The sequence below is a fragment of the Ornithorhynchus anatinus genome, chromosome 7 (genome assembly GCF_004115215.2).
Source record: "Ornithorhynchus anatinus isolate Pmale09 chromosome 7, mOrnAna1.pri.v4, whole genome shotgun sequence".
Classification (NCBI taxonomy): Eukaryota; Metazoa; Chordata; class Mammalia; order Monotremata; family Ornithorhynchidae; genus Ornithorhynchus; species Ornithorhynchus anatinus.
This window is the reverse complement of record NC_041734.1, coordinates 27435698-27451997: the sequence shown is the minus strand read 5'-3', so window position 1 is coordinate 27451997 and position 16300 is coordinate 27435698. Positions and strand designations below refer to the sequence as shown.

General features: G+C 38.5%; 1 protein-coding gene across 5 annotated transcripts in view; it reads left to right on the top strand.

Annotated features, from left to right (window-relative positions):
• ERBB4 (erb-b2 receptor tyrosine kinase 4) overlaps positions 1-16300 on the top strand; it is a 1160668-nt gene that overhangs the window by 735328 nt on the left and 409040 nt on the right. For all 5 annotated transcript variants that reach the window (XM_029069455.2, XM_029069453.2, XM_029069454.2 and 2 more), the window contains exon 4: positions 11277-11411. In XM_029069455.2, coding sequence (XP_028925288.1) covers positions 11277-11411 — 135 coding nt within the window. The remainder of the gene's footprint in view (positions 1-11276; positions 11412-16300) is intronic.

Sequence of the window (16300 nt, the reverse complement as noted above, 5' to 3'; positions counted from 1 at the left end):
TTACCAACTCTTCCTTTGCTTCTCACCCACTCAAACTAGATCTCTCTCAAAGTGCTCTTCTGGGTCCCCTTCTCTTTAAGATCTACTCTCATTCCCAATGGGGCTCATGCAAATATACGGTTTCAACTCACACCACTATGTGGAAGGATCCTAAATCTGACCTTTCACAATTCCTCCTGCCTACAGGTTACCTCTACAGGGCACTCCCCAGCTCCACAGCATTTATGTACATAAGTATAATTTATTTATATTAATGTCTGTCTCCCCCTCTATATGGTAATCTCTTTGTAGACAGAGAATGTGTCTGTTATATTGTAATATTGTACTCTCCCAAACGCTTCGTACAGTGATGAGCATAGTAAGTACTTAATAAATATGATTGACTTACTAACTGACTTTACATGGATGTCTCATTAGCACATCAAACTCAGCAAGTCCAGACTGAACTTCCCTTAAGTCCTTTCCATTACAGTTCATTCATTCATTCAATCGTATTTATTGAGTACTTACTGTGTGCTGAGCACTGTACTAAGCCCTTGAGAAGTACAATTCAGTAACAAACACAATCCCTGCCCACAATGGGCTCACAGTCTAGAAGCAGGGAGACAGACATCAAAACAAATAAACAGGCATCAGTAGCATCATTATAAATAAAAATAATTATAGGAATGTATACATCATTAATAAAAATAAATAGAATTATAATTCTAAATATGTACATATATTCACAAGTGCTGTGGGGCGGGGAGGGACTAGAGCAAAGGGAGCAAGTCGGGGCTATGGGGAGGGGCGGGGGAGCCGAGGAAAAGTGGGGCTTAGTCTGGGAAGGCCTCTTAGTCTGGAAAGGACAACACCACCACCCTCTTTATCACTTAAGCCTGTAATGAAAGCATTATGTTCATCTCCTCCATCCATTTCAACAACCATATTTTGTCAGCCATCTACTTCTGTTTATTCTTCCTCCACACCCTTTTCAGAATTCCCCTACTTCCTCTCTATCTAAATTGTCACTACTCTGGCCCAGGCCTTAGTCATATCCCAACTTGACTATTGTATCATAGCCTCCTTCTTCACCTCCCTGCTTCCACTCTCTTCTTTCTTCTAGCCTCTGTTACACTTTCTAGTCCATGCTTCACTCTACTGTCCAGTTAGTTTTTTTGAAAAATGTTATTCTGCACACATCTTTCTACTCCTCAGAAATTCCCAATGGATGCTCATTCCTCTTTGCATCAAATAAAAACTCCGTACCATCGGCTTTAAGACATCAATCAGATCTCTCCTCCTTACTTATCCATGTTCTTCTTCCACTACATCCCAGCTGTAATCTTCAGAAGCAACATGGCTTAGTAAAAAGAGCAAGGGCTTGGGAGTCAGAGGACATGGGTTGTAATTCCACCTCCGCCACTTGTCTGCTGTGTGACCTTGGGTAAGCCACTTAACTTCTCTGTGCCTCAGGTACCTCATCTGTAAAATGGGGATTAAGACTGTGAGCCCCACGTGGGACAACCTGATTACCTTGTATCTACCCGAGCACTTAGAACAGTGCTTGACACATAGCAAGAGGATAACAAATACCATTATTATTATTATTATTATTGTTATTATGGCAACCTCTTCATTATGCCTCATTCTCATCTCTTTTGTTGCTGAACTCTGGCTTAGACCTGCTCAACTGTCCAGAACTCCACCCCCTGTACATCCATCAGGCAACTGCTCTCCCTATTTTCAAGGTCCTTCTGAAATCTCAACTCTAGACTATAAATTCACTGTGGGAAGGTATTATATATGTTATTTTGTTATATTGTACTCTCCCAAGATCAGTCCAGTCATCTGCACACAGTAAGCTTTCAATAAATATGATTGACTAACATTTCCCCCAGGAGGTCTTCCCAGGTTAATTTTTAGTTTTCCCACCCAATAGCTTCCCAACTGCCATTTCAGCCCTTCTAGGTCACCTAAGCATTTTTAGTGCCCACATATTCTGACCTTATGGTATTTAGGTATGTATCTTTATACTCTATTACTTCGTCCTATTTATAACTAATTTGTGTTACCAGCCCAGAATTTTCTGGGGAAGCAGGAATCTTGTTGCCTACCTATTGCAGTCTCACAAGTGATTAGTGTAGTGCTTTAAATCAATCAATCAATCATATTTGTTGAGTGTTTACTGTGTACAGAGAACTGTACTAAACTCTTGGGAAAGTACAATACAACCAAATTAGCTGAGAAGTTCTCTGCCCATAAAGTCAGTAGGTACTCAATGAATTTGATTGACTGATTGTATCCAACCATAGTCCTCTTAGGGCTTATTGAATATCTATCCTTGGACTCAATTCTGTACTGCTCAATATGAACAACCTATAGAAATGCAGGAATGCAATCTTAATGAGATCTGAGTCAAAGACTCTCAATAATGTGCAACTACCTCATTTTTAATGTAATTCTGTGTTGAATGAAATAATAAGCCCAACTCAGCTTACCATCCTTTTAAAGTTACAACCTTAGAAGATCAGGGAAGTCAGGTCTACCCTAAACAGAATCAAAACAGGTTTTTCACTTTTCACTGCACTCTAACAATTACTGGACCAAGTGATAGTGATGATGATGATAATGATGAGGACTGAGAAACTGCCTGGCCTATTGGAAAAACCAGAGTACTAGGAGTCAGAAAACTTGGTTTGAAATCTCTGCTTCACCACCTGCCTCCTCTGTGAATTTGGGCAAGTTCCTTAGCTTCTCTGTGCCTCTGTTTCCTTATCTGTAACAAAGGAATGAATACCTACACCTTCAACTCTCCTTTGATTGTGAGTTCCATGTGGAACAGGAACTGTGTTCTATCTGATTAACCTGTTCTACCACAGTGCTTACTACAGTGTTTTGCAAATACCCAGGGCTTAACCAGTAACACAATTATGATGATGATGACAGTGATGATGACAAAAAAAGACAGCAAAGTAATAACATGCTAAATTGGTAAAGGATTCTTTCAGAACACTTTCAGATGAATAATTTGATTTTATCCCCCTTACATCTTTGTGTGGAAAGGAGAGGTAAGAACTAGATCTCCTTCTGAGGGAAGAAAAAACAAGCTACAGAGAGGTTAAATGGCTAGCTCTGGGTAACAGAGCAAGCTAGTAGTAGAGCTGGGAGTATAACTCAAATCTTCGGGCTTCCATTTTTGCTTTCTCTGTGATCATCAATCTCTTTACCTAGAAACTGAATGATAGGTAAGAGGGCAGGGGTCATTTCTATTAATGTTGTTGTTTTGCACTCCCAGAAACTTAAATACAGTTCTCTGCATAAATACTCAATAAATATCATTGATCAACTGATTAACTAAAAGATATGTTTCTGACCTTGCTCTTTACCTGAAGTGGAAGAAACCTACTGACTGTCATAGGCTCCTCTAAATGGTGTTCAATTGTTGACTGTGTGTTTCTTTGAATAACTTATGTATTTATATTAATGTCTGTCTCCCCCAAACTGTAAGCTCATTGTGGACAGACAATGTGCCTTTTTATTTTTGTACTGTACTCTCCCAAGTACTTAGTCAGTACTCTGCAAACAGTAAGTGTTCAATAAATATGATTGAGTAAATGAATGCACCCAGGCACACTTGCACACTGACCTACGTGAAGCAGGAACCTATTATTTTCCAGGTTTTAGCTGATACTTTCCTAAACATCCTGGTGGTTCCTTCTTGGAATTGTCCAGTACAGATCTTACTTCCCCACACTGCTGCTTGGGATATTCTGCCTTCACCCCCACAGTTTTAGGCTCCCATCACTGAGCTGAATTGCAGAAGGTGAAATCATTCATTTTCACGAGCATGCACTCCCCCTTACCAATACAAATGTGACATTTCAATTCGGCACACTTCAACTCCCCTTAAATCATCTGAATGAAAACCTCAAAGCTTGATTGATGATAAATGAGCCATTGTCTCCAGATGCACCCAGCTCTCATTAGCCTTTAAAGTCCTCGAGAATGAATGATGGACCTGAATGGCTGACCCAAGGGGGTGAAAACAATTCGTTGTGCTGCCCCAAGAAAGGTCTGGGTTAGGGGAGGCGTGCAGAATCTTTGGACCAAGGCCATTGCAGAGATGATGGATGGAGTTACCCAAGTGGATGGTACTCCGGGTATTGTTTCTATCACAGTAAGAGTTAGCAGTCTAGCAAGCCCAGAGGCAATATCATTGAGAAGAGGCACTCAATCTTACTGCCCCAGGGCAAATGGAAGATCTGCCCTTGAAAGAGAAGTTTAGACCATTGTGATGGAGAAAGGAATATTTAGGTGCCCTCTGCATTTTCATTCATTCATTCAATCTATTTATTGAGCATTTACTGTGTGCAGAGCAGTGTACTAACTGCTTGGAAAGTACAATTTGACAACAGATAGAAACAATCCCTACCCAACAATGGGCTCACAGTCTAGAAGGGGGGAGACAGACAACAAAATGAAGTAAAACAAGTAGACAGGCATCAATAGCATCAATATAGATAGAATTATAGATATATATATATACACATCATTAATAAATTAAATAGAATAATAAATATGTACATATATGCAGAAGTGCTGTGGGGTGGCATTTACCTGGATATGGTAAAACAAGCCTTTTCTTTGTGTGTGTGAATGTGTTTTATATCAATTAATATCAGCCTCAAAGCACATACTGCTACACCTAAAATTCAGATTAATTCTCATCTTTCCAATAAACATTAAAATGTCTGTTTCTTTCCCAGGTGTCCCCTCAAATATATTTCTAATCTTAATTAGGGTACTATTTAAAGTGGTTCCTGTTGGTTATCTGTGGCTCAAATAAAGTCATTTTGGTAAAATTGAACCTCTTTCTTAGAGACTTGGGAAGAGTAGAAAGTGGTCTAAATGCAGTTCATGTGGTGTGAAAACCTAATGCACTATAACTAAATGGCTCTTTTCACTCAGCTCCATACTGGGAACTCTTGATGATCAGGGCTAATGCATTAGATGTGTTATCTGTATCTGCTGCACTGAATTGCCTATGCCTGTTCTCCATGGGAAGAGGAGATACAGGTAATGCAAAACTCCAGGTATCTGTAATACAGAAGAGGAGAGAGGGCTTGGGCCTTCTCTGAGCAGCAAGGCAATATAGCCAGAGGATACATCCTAGTCCTGGACCAATGTAACCTGGAGCAAATCTGTTTTGTGGACATACGATGCTACCAGGAAGAAGGGAGGAAGACTTGATACTGAATCCCTGAAAATACTCAAAAGGTTATCCATAGGATAACTCACAGAAAACTCAGACTTTCACAGATGAATAAATCCAATATTTCCTCACCTCACATGTTGCAGTGAGGTGACAGTCAAAAACACAACATTTTGAAGGAAACTCCTGAGACTGAGAAATAATCCCAAATAGTTACGAAAATCGATGATGGTAAGCATTAATGATTGTACAAGGAATACTATCTCAGTGGAGATTCGGGTTAGCTAATAGACATTCATGGAAAGAATCCTCTAACAAACATGGATCAATTACTAGTAATTTCTAAGCACCAACCTCTGTGCAATCCATCAATCAATAGTATTTATTGGGCACTTACTGGTTGCAGAGCATTGTACTAAACACTTGGTAGAGTACTATATCAAGAGTTGGTAGAAACATTACCTTCTCATGAGGATCTTATGTTATGGAGAAACAGTGTGGCTTGGTGGCAAGAGTTTGGGCTTAGGAGTCAGGTGTCATGGGTTCTAATTCTGGCTATGCCACCTGTCAACTGTGTGACTTTGGGCAAGTCACTTCACTTCTCTGTGCCTTAGTTACCTCATCTGTAAAATGAGGATTAAGACTGTGAGCTCCATGTGGGACAACCTGATCATCTTGTATCTATCCCAACGTTTGGAACAGTGCTTGGCATATAGTAAGGGCTTAACAAATACCATCATCTTTATTATTATTATTAGAGGAATGCATTGTATTAATGTTTTGGGGCAGATCAACTGAAGTAGTGGAGAAATTGCTGCCCCCAAGGATCTTTTAGTCTGGCAGAGGAGACAGACGCTAAAATAAATTGCAGTTGGAAGAAAGAAGGAAAATAAAAGGAGATATGTACATGAGTAACAGGGTATATAATGGGAAAATACAGTAGTTGATATCATCTGGGTCAAAACATAAATTGTTGACACATTAAATGTTGAATTTGTTCTCCTTTTAACTGATATCACTAAATTGAACCTGAAACAATGAAGTTACATTCCCACAAAAGAGCTCATTATATGGAACAATGCATTATTAGGTAATCACTGCTCCCATTGTACATACTTGAATTTGTAATATAAAATGTATTTATGCTTAAGTATGCATTCTGATTTCTTTTGGGAGCAGATGTGATTGTTCGGTTGTGGGAATACCATGCAGAACCAGACAGCATGGGAAAAATAGAGAGAAAAAGGAAAATAAAAATACAAGAGAAAAAACACTGAGTTCTCTCAAGTAAAAGATTTTATGAGGGTAGACTTAGCGGTTACACTTGGATTATTGGCATATACTGAATTAAGACCAGTGAGGGGACTGAATTTTATCTTAGATTTGGCTCTTATGAACAGGAAGTGAATTTTATGTTATGTACTAACTATATCATGCAGGATTTACAGAGTTTGTCTTCTAGATCTGGTACCTTACACAGATAACGGTTCATTTGCATCTATATATAGGACTACATTTAAGGTAGACAAAGGATTCCTGGAAAATAAGGCAATCATTTCAAATGAAAATATAATTTAGTGAAATCTATGAACAAGTGGATTGGTAAAGATATATTTTAGTGTTTTATTCATAATTCTGATTTTCATTGTTCTTTCAAAGATAAATATGTCTGCAGAAGGTGCATGAGATTGAAAAATCTCATTTGGAATTCAATCCATCAGTCAATCAAACAATGGTATTCAGTTCACATTTACCATGTGCAGAGTACTGTACTAAGTACTTGGAAGGGCAGATTTTAGGGCTGTTGTGAAGGTGTAATCAACAGGATTTTTTGACACAGAATGTATGAGTAGAATAACAATGAGTAGAGGGTAATGCCAAGGTTATGGGCTTGTGAGACAGGTTGGGTGGTGGTGTTGCCTACTGTGATAGGAATACTGGGGGAGAACAGGGTTTGGGTGGGGAGATGAGGAGTTCTGCTTTAGACATGTTAAATTTGAAGTGTCGGTGGGATATCCAAGTATAGCTGTCCTAAAAGAAGGAGGAATTCTATAAGGAATTCTAAAGCCATAACTGGGTGTTCGGGATGAAAATTAAATCAACTTCCTGAATTTCAATCAACTCACCTGAATTTCCAGCAGTCTCTCTTTTTCAGCATTCATCATTTAATGTGAGACATCATGGCTTCTGTTCTTCAAATTAAAAATAAGTTGATGAGTTTAGGGTGATGAGTTCATTACCCTGAAACACTATTGAATATTGATTAAATTTGTGCTTCATTTGCTTAACATGTGGTGGATTTATTAGATTTTCCTGAGCTTTCTTCACAAAGGAGGCAAGTCAGATGGGGAAATTATATTGGGAGAATGTAGTCAGAGAGATAGGAAAATTGGAGTACATAGCAGAGGGGAGAGGAAGAAGTGGAAACAGTGCAGGAAAGAAAAACTGTGAACTCAATTAATGAATAAAAATGCATCCCGATGACCTTAGAGGTTTCAGGAGACTGCCATCAAAAATTTGGAAACCCAAACTCTCCAGTAATGAGTCAGGACTTTAGGGAGTCCGTTTTTCAGATCACTAAAGAGTCATTTAGTGCTCAAGGAACTTGTAACTATGACTGAATAAAGGGCTTGCTTGAAGCTGTGACAATACAAAGCAAATGGGGTTTCATTTCAGTACAGCAATGTGGTCAATAGGACACTTGCCTGAATTCGATAATGTTTCCTCTCAAGTGCTTGATGCCCATCAAGAGAGACACTAAACATGTGAGGAGTATGGCCTAATGTATTCTTTCCTTCAATAGGCAGATGGCGAGGATTGAAAATAATTGGTCATATCATATTTTTAGTATGATATTGCTTGCTACCAGTTGGATAAGTTGGAATCCTGATCTTTGGAAATGCTGAAGGAAATGTACAGTAAATGTAAATGAAGGAAATGCTGAATTGTACAGTCAGTTCAAGTGGACAAACACTTGAAATCAGATTCAAGTTGTCTACATCACCTTTTCTCATCTACTGTTCTTCCCTTCTACATTACCCCTTCTCTAATACCAACCCTGTAGTCCCTCTGCTTTCCCTTTGCTGTTACATGACTTAGTACAGTGGTCTGCATATGGAAAGTGCTAAATAGATATGATTGATTGATTGAGTGAGTGTCACCTTCTTCCTCTACCCATTCCTTCTCTCCTTTGACTTCTTTCTACTCTCTCTCACCTATCTTACTTTTCTCATCTCCTGACTCTCTGTCTCTCCTTTCTCCTCTGAATCTCCTCTCCACAACTCCCCACCTCCTCCTGCTATCCCTCTCCCTTTTCACCCCTTTATTCTTGTCTCTTCCTGATCCCACCTCACTTTCTGCCTCTTTCTCTCCTTCTCTACTTACCTTTGAGAACCTCTACTCCATGCTCTCTTTTGTTCATCTTATTTTGCCTGGTTTACTGAAATCCCAAGTGATTTCCAGAAGTGGCATACATGATTAAGCTATGCTATTGTCTGTCTCTTTCGTAGACTATAAATTCCTTGGGGACAGGGTCCATATCTATTTATTGTACTCTCACGCACTTAGCATAGTGCTTTTTACACAGTATGCACTCCATAAATATGATTGATTGACACTAGAGACTCAGTCTTTTTCTACATTACAATCACTTTTTCATCAACCATTCCCTAACAGTAAAGAGTGACTTACCTAAAGAGCAATCTTGTTGCCAGGACATCGACTGTCCAACTAGAATAAAAATGTTCAAGTTAAATAGTTGGCAAACTGTTGGTGAATTAGAAAAGCGAGCACTGGTGCAGAAATGCTGCTCAAAAGCTTCTCTAGAGCTGAAGTTGGACAAAAGTGGATTAGATAAGAAACTCTGCTATGTTTCTTTCTGTGATATCAAAAAGAAAACTAAATGATCTTCGACAATATATTGAAAGATTTAAAATCTCGCATCCAGAATTGCTACCATATGCCAAGTTTTGGTATTGTAGGGAATCACAAAAATATCACAGAAAATAATCAGCATGTGTCCCTAATCTAACATCTTTACCATGAAAGATTATACCATGGTCATGATGATCTCATCCCTAAGTCCTTTTTCCATGTAAAAGCCAAGCTCTTAACTTACACATTTCTGAGAAATCAATCTCAGCATCAGTGGGTGATTATTATGGCTAAAGAAGTAAAGAAGGGCTTTCCTGAGATACTTATCAAATACAAATATAATCATTTTATTTAAATAGTTTAGAAGGAAAGTTGATATACAATCTGAGTTCTTTAATAGGAGATTGAAATCAAAACATGTCTAATACCAGTAACAGGTGCTCTGTTTAATGTGATTTTAATATCCTTAAAAAAATAAGGAAGCATTTCTTAGAGGTGTAGCAGGATAATAATCTTAATTTTTATCAGTTGTCAAAATAGTTTTTTATCATCAAATAAATAATTTTTCTTATAATTGTAGAGCACCCCCTAATGTTTTATAAAATATTAGTTTTACAACATTACCATTAGTAAGTCTTTTCCATTTCTTAGATAGAAATTTAATACAGAACGTTAATTTAGAGATTCTGTTTCAGAATTGCTCCTTCACTCAAAATTCCCATAAGTTTCAATGACAATTATATCATGAAAATATAGGTTAGCAGTAAAAGAATATCAATTCTTTCATTCAATTGTATTTATTGAGTGCTTACTGTGTGCAGAGCACTATACTAAGTGCTTGGAAAGTACAAGCACATTTGATCTATGAGTAATTTAGAAATAAAGCCCAATCATAGGTCACATTATTTCCATGTTTTAATAAAAGAGAGGATCACCTGAATTTGTGAGGAACAGACATTTATGTTCAGTAAGTTTTCATTGTAAAAAATCATCTCTTCCCTTCTTCATGCTTGGAGCTGCTAGGTGGACTTGTTTAAATACTCAAAGATTGTATGGAATAGATTTACAGCATGATGTCAGCTCATGTAAGAGTAACTGAATTGGCTAAAGTCAATTGAGGGATAAAGGAGAAAGGAAGGTATAAGGAGTTGTAATCCAGATATTCTGCACACACTCAAGATAAAATAATGTTGGTATTTGTTAAGTGCTTACCATGTGCCAGGCCTTCTAAATGCTGGGGTAGATACAAGCAAATTGGTTTGGACACAGACCCTTGTCCTACATAGGGTTTATAGTCTTAATCCCCACTTTACCGATAAGATAAGTGAGGCACAAAGAAGTTAAGTGATTTGCCCAAGGTCACACAACAGACGACTGATAGATCCAGGATTAGAACCCAGGTCCTTCTGACTCCCAGGCCCATGCTCTGTCCACTAGGTCATGCTGCTTTTAGGAGTCATTCTTGTCTCCTGAAAGTCTCCCAACAGTAAAGTGTTCTAATTCCACAATTTCATTTCAAAATCCACAGGGTGGTACTCTATCCAGGGCATGTGTTTCATAATGTAAAGGGGAAGAATCCAGATTATTCTTCTTTGATGAATATTCTCATTCTTCTGCAAAACGTTAAAAACAGATTTCACCGGATCCTACAGTGACTCATTATTTGTTAATGAAAATATGCTTCTTTTCAGGTTAATCTGAACAGTAGGTGGAGTAGTGAAAGAGCTTTTCAGGAGTGATCACATTTTTTATAAACATTTTATGCTTAAAGTGAATTTAACCAGAATTTAGGCAATTTGCTATTCAAATAAAACATTTGGAGTCATTGTTCATGATCCAAGTTCACTGAAGAGTAAGGAGAACTTTTTTGATACTGGGAACAATTTGTCATCTGTTAATTAGTTCATTATTTGTGTCTGGTTAGGGAAAGCTAATCTCCACTTCCCTGATGGGCTCATCAACAACCTTTTTATCTATTGTGATGACATAGTTGATTTTAGCACTATGTCAAATTCTTGTTCTTAGCTCCTATGCTCTAATAGTGAAATCTGAATAGTGAAAATCTCAGATAATGTTTGTGGTTGGTGCGATCAACCCGATTTTTATGTTTGTTCTGGAGGCACATGTCCTTACATTGCCTCTGAAATTGATGTTCCCCTGAAGCAATTAAACAAATTTAAAATAAAAAAATTGTTTTTGTCTTCAACAGAAATCCTAAACGGAGGTGTGTACGTGGACCAGAACAAATTCCTGTGCTATGCAGACACCATTCACTGGCAGGATATTGTACGCAACCCTTGGCCTTCCAACCTGACCCTGGTCGCCACAAATGGCAGCTCAGGATGTGAGTATTATCTGCCTTACCTCTCTATACTGTTAAATGACCTTCCTGTAACATAGAGAAGATGTCTTCATCCACCCACTACAGTTTGAGTGAATAAAGATCAGGACCCCTTTATGTTTAAGATCTTAAATTCAGTTGGTACCTCCTCCAGAACTTCAAGTCCACCTTTCAAGAATGAACATCCCTTCCCACTCGCATGCACTCTCCTTGGCTGTTCAGGATTGATTCATCTTTCCCTCCCCTTATCTTTCCCTGACATAGTTCATCTATCAGCCTTTAGAGTATAAGGTCATTGTGGACAGGGATTGTATCTATTACATTGTTATACTGTACTCTTCCAACTGCTTAATACAGAGCTCTGCACACAGTAAGGGCTCAGTAAATGTGATTGATTGAATGATCCACCAAAATGTTCACTGCTAGAGACCAAAGTCAAACTTGCATCATCAGCTAGACTTGCCTATGAAATATTCAGGGGCATCAGAGAGAAACAGAGAGGTTTGATGGGAGCATCTCCTGTTGATCTTCACTTATATAATACAATTGAGATCACTCAGGTCTATCTATCCCACGAGGTAGGCAAAGAATTGCTTCAGGTTGGATAGGCATGAAGAGACCACCTTCTTGCCAAATGTGTTTGGGAATCGCTCTGGCATGGCAGGAAGCAAGGCCATCTGAATGGCTCTTTTGTGCCCTTTCTGGGTCCAGGCACACACTAAAAAGCACATCAATTCTCCCTGCAATTTTCAGCTTCACCCCAATCACAGCATCCGTTTGTCTGTTTCTCACTGACTTGATCACTGTTTCCATTTTGCCACCATGACATAATAATAATGTTGGTATTTGTTAAGTGCTTACTATGTGCCAAACACTGTTCTAAGCGCTGGGGTAGATACAAGGTAATCAGGTTGTCCCACATGAGGCTCACAGTCTTCATCCCCATTTTACAGATGAGGTAACTGAGGCCCAGAGAAGTCAAGTGACTTGCCCAAAGTCACACAGCTGACAAGCGGCACAGCAGGGATTAGAACCCATGACCTCTGGCTCCCAAGCCCGGGCTCTTTCACCTAGGCCCATGCTGCTTTGTAGTGCACGACCTCGGGGTCGGGGATCTGGGTTAAAGGGGATTGTGCGACCCTGCCACTTGGTAACAACATCACTGAAGGAAATCAGAAAAGACATTTCAGCCCCTCCATTTCCTAGTTCCTAAACTATTAGTCAATCCAATCATTGCTATGTATTAGAGACCTATTGAACACTCGGTATTATACTCAGAGCTTGGCAGCATAACTGAAGAAACATAAAGGTTCCTGCCTTCAAGGAACTCACAATCTAACGTAGGAGATGGGCCCCCAGAATGTTTACAAATAATGTGAGTAGGAGCCTATAGCAGGAAATGGGCCTCTAGCCTGTAAACTCCTTATGGGCAGGAATTCTATCTACCTACTCTATTGTGTTATAATCAGTCAGTCAATCGTATTTATTGAGCACTTATCATATGCAGAACACTGTACTAAGCACTTGGGAGAGCACAATATGACAATAAACAGACACATTCCCTGCCCACAATGATTATAGAGGAAGAAACAGGCATTAATATAAATAATTACAGATATGAATATAAGTACTGTGGGGCTGGAAGAGGCGGTGAATAAAGGGAGCAAGTCAAGGTGACACAGAAAGGAGAGGGAGAAGAGGAAAGGAGGGCTTAGACAGGGAAGGCCTCTTGTAGGAGATGTGCCTGCAATAAGTCTCTGAAAGTGCAGAGAGCAATTGCCTGTCAGATATGAGAAGGGAAGGCATTCCATTTCAGACATGTTTAAGTTTGAGGTGATGGGAGGACATTCAATAGTATTTATTGAGCGCTTACTATGTGCAGAGCTCTGTACTAAGCGCTTGGGATGAACAAGTCGGCAACAGATAGAGACAGTCCCTGCTGTTTGACGGACATCCAAGTACAGATGTCTTGAAGGTAGAAGGAAATACAAGGACAGAATCAGAGAAGCCAAGTTAGATAATGTTTCTGGGGGAAAGCATGGTTGAAAATGTCAAAGTCACCTGAGAGGTCGAGAAGGATTAGGATTAGGTTGGAGTATTCTTCCATGCATTTAGTACTGTGCTCTGCACACAGTAAGCGCTCAGTGAGCAGAGTTGACTGATTTCAAAGTACATGAAGGAGGAGAATACATAATTGAATATAGAAGATTATATTCCAAATAAAACGGTACATTTTTTATGGCATTTGCTAAGCGCTTACTACGAATCAAGTACTGTTCTAAACACTGGGATAGATAAGCTAATCAGGTCAGCCAAAGTCTCTGCCCCACAAGAAGCTCCCAGGCTAAGCACAGATTTTATCAAAAAAAAAAACCAAGAACGAGCCAATGGAACTAGTTTACACTCTTGCCTCTTTAAGTTTTCCAGAGATTTATGTAGGGAATTACCAGCTCTGAATCTGGAATCTGTGTTCTTTTAAAAGTATTTTTTGAGTATCATTAGTAAACTTAGAAAGACGTAGCAAACTATATCTAGAGTCAATATCCCCTTCCATTTATTATTATTGACATTTGCTTGAAAACATATCTGCCAAGTATTAATCTCGATTTTTTATTCCTTTTTGCTGCTACTTAGTCCCCTTCTGAAATTATAGCCATCTTTCTGGGATGCCATGATGAGGTTCAATAGGATGATTGTATTACAAGCCCAGCATTATGACTTTGTGTAAGAAATCTCTGCTAAGGGACAATGATTAATGTTCATAAAAGCCCTAATAATATAATAGTGGTAAAAACGAAGCTATTTGATCAAAAGTGGCAGCATATTTTCCCAAATAAAAGATCAGAGCATTAAAAATAGACCTGGAATAATTTTCATATATCCTTTGAGAGGAGACTTGTATGAAATTTTTATCTTTAAAGAAAACTCCAATTTGAAGGCCTTTAAAAAGGAGAGTGAAGAGACTTGTTCACTTTTGTTGAGAATAGAATAATGGTTTGTGTTGGCCAGCCTTGTTCCCAACAGTTTAGTATATTCATCCATTCAGTACAATAGGAGGGAATATGAGGCAGCCCAATGAATTGATCAAAGAGGAATCTGTGTAGCAGAAAGTATAAGTTCGTTTACATTTATTTACATTTATATTACATTTAGAGAAGCAGCATGGCTTAGTGGAAAGAGCCTGGGCTTGGGAGTCAGAGGTCATGAGTTCAACTCCCGGCTCTGCCACTTGTGAGCTGTGTGACTGTGGACAAGTCACTTAACTTCTCTGTGCCTCAGTTACCTCATTTGTAAATTGGGGATTAACTGTGAGCCTCACATGGGACAACCTGATTACCCTGTATCTCCCCCAGTGCTTAGAACAGTGCTCTGCACATAGTAAGCACTTAACAAATACCAACATTATTATGTGTGTACTTATAAAAAATTGCCCGAACGAGTTTGTATTAATCACTCCATAGGTGTTAATGCTGCTTTGTGATTAAGTAGTTTTGACTGCCCATTTAAGACAAGGGTAAAGGGACAAGTTGAATTTACGGTTTATTAGATGTATTTTACAAAGATGACAGAGTCAGCAAGTAGATCAATACATTCATAACCAAGATCACTATTCAGCTAATCTTAGGCCAGGAAGGAAACTGAATCTGAACCCTTGAATCAATACCCTTTCAGACCAGGTATGGTTTTCCTTTAGAAGAACCTTAGTGAAGTTTCAGAGGAAGTATACAAAAAAGCCGTATCAACCAGTAAGAAAATAAAGTCAGAAACCATCAATGAAAATCAGGTTCTTTCTTTATTCTCTCCATACCACCAAATATTTTAATTGTATGTCCAGGCAGGACTACTATTTTCCAATTACTAATTTCATCTATTCACTTCATAGGGATATGAATGGATTTCATTAATTGTTGGGTGAATTTTAAATAACAGAAAATGTACTACATCAGAAACTGACTAAATCTTTCTCAGGCAGTGGAATTAAATTATGACTCAGACACTTTATGAGTTATTGGGTCACATATCATCACTTTTGTTACTAGACATCTTTAATTTAGTTTTGTTATTGGAACATCTGAAACTCACTATGCTGGGTCTACTCTTCTTTTCACGTTAGGGAGGTAGTACTGTCAGAAAGAATTTTCTTGGGTTCAAGATAAAAAAAGTAATGTCCCTGTTCTCCCTGTTCTGAACCTGAATAAATTTATTGGTAATTTGTGAAAGTCCCATCAACTCACTGAGTCTTAGTTGTCTCATTTATCACTGAAATAAAAAATTTTGTCAGTTGTGGATAAATTATTCAAACAAATGGTTGAAGGAAGGCAAGCTTTATAACAACCCTTTAAGAAACACAGGTAGGGTTAATCATGAAGTTGTTATTCATAGGTAAAGAAATTATTCTTAAACATTCAAATGAGTATAAACTTTATAGTTTCCATTTCAGTGTGATATTCAAATGTCAAAATAAAAAGATACTCTTATTCTGATATACTCTAACATAACCTAACAAAATTGATATTTTTTTGACAACAAGACAATTCCCCGAAAGAAATGACACTAAAAATGAACACCAAAAGGATGTTTCCTTTTGTTCATATGTTCTCACCACTTACCACCTGTGGTATTTGTTAGGTGCTGAATGTGTGCCTATCACTGTTTTCAGTGCTAGAGTAGATAAAGAATAAGCGGAACAAACCAGAGCCAAGTGGTGGGACCAGGATTAGAACCCACGTTCTCCGACTCCCAAGCCTGTGCTCTTTCCACTAAGCCACGCTGCTTCTCAATAAATGAATACAATAAATACAATTGACTGATTGACTTGCCCACAGGAGCCTATAGTCTAAAGGGACTCTGATGTCCATGCTGTTTTCATTAGGCCATGCTCCTTCAGACTT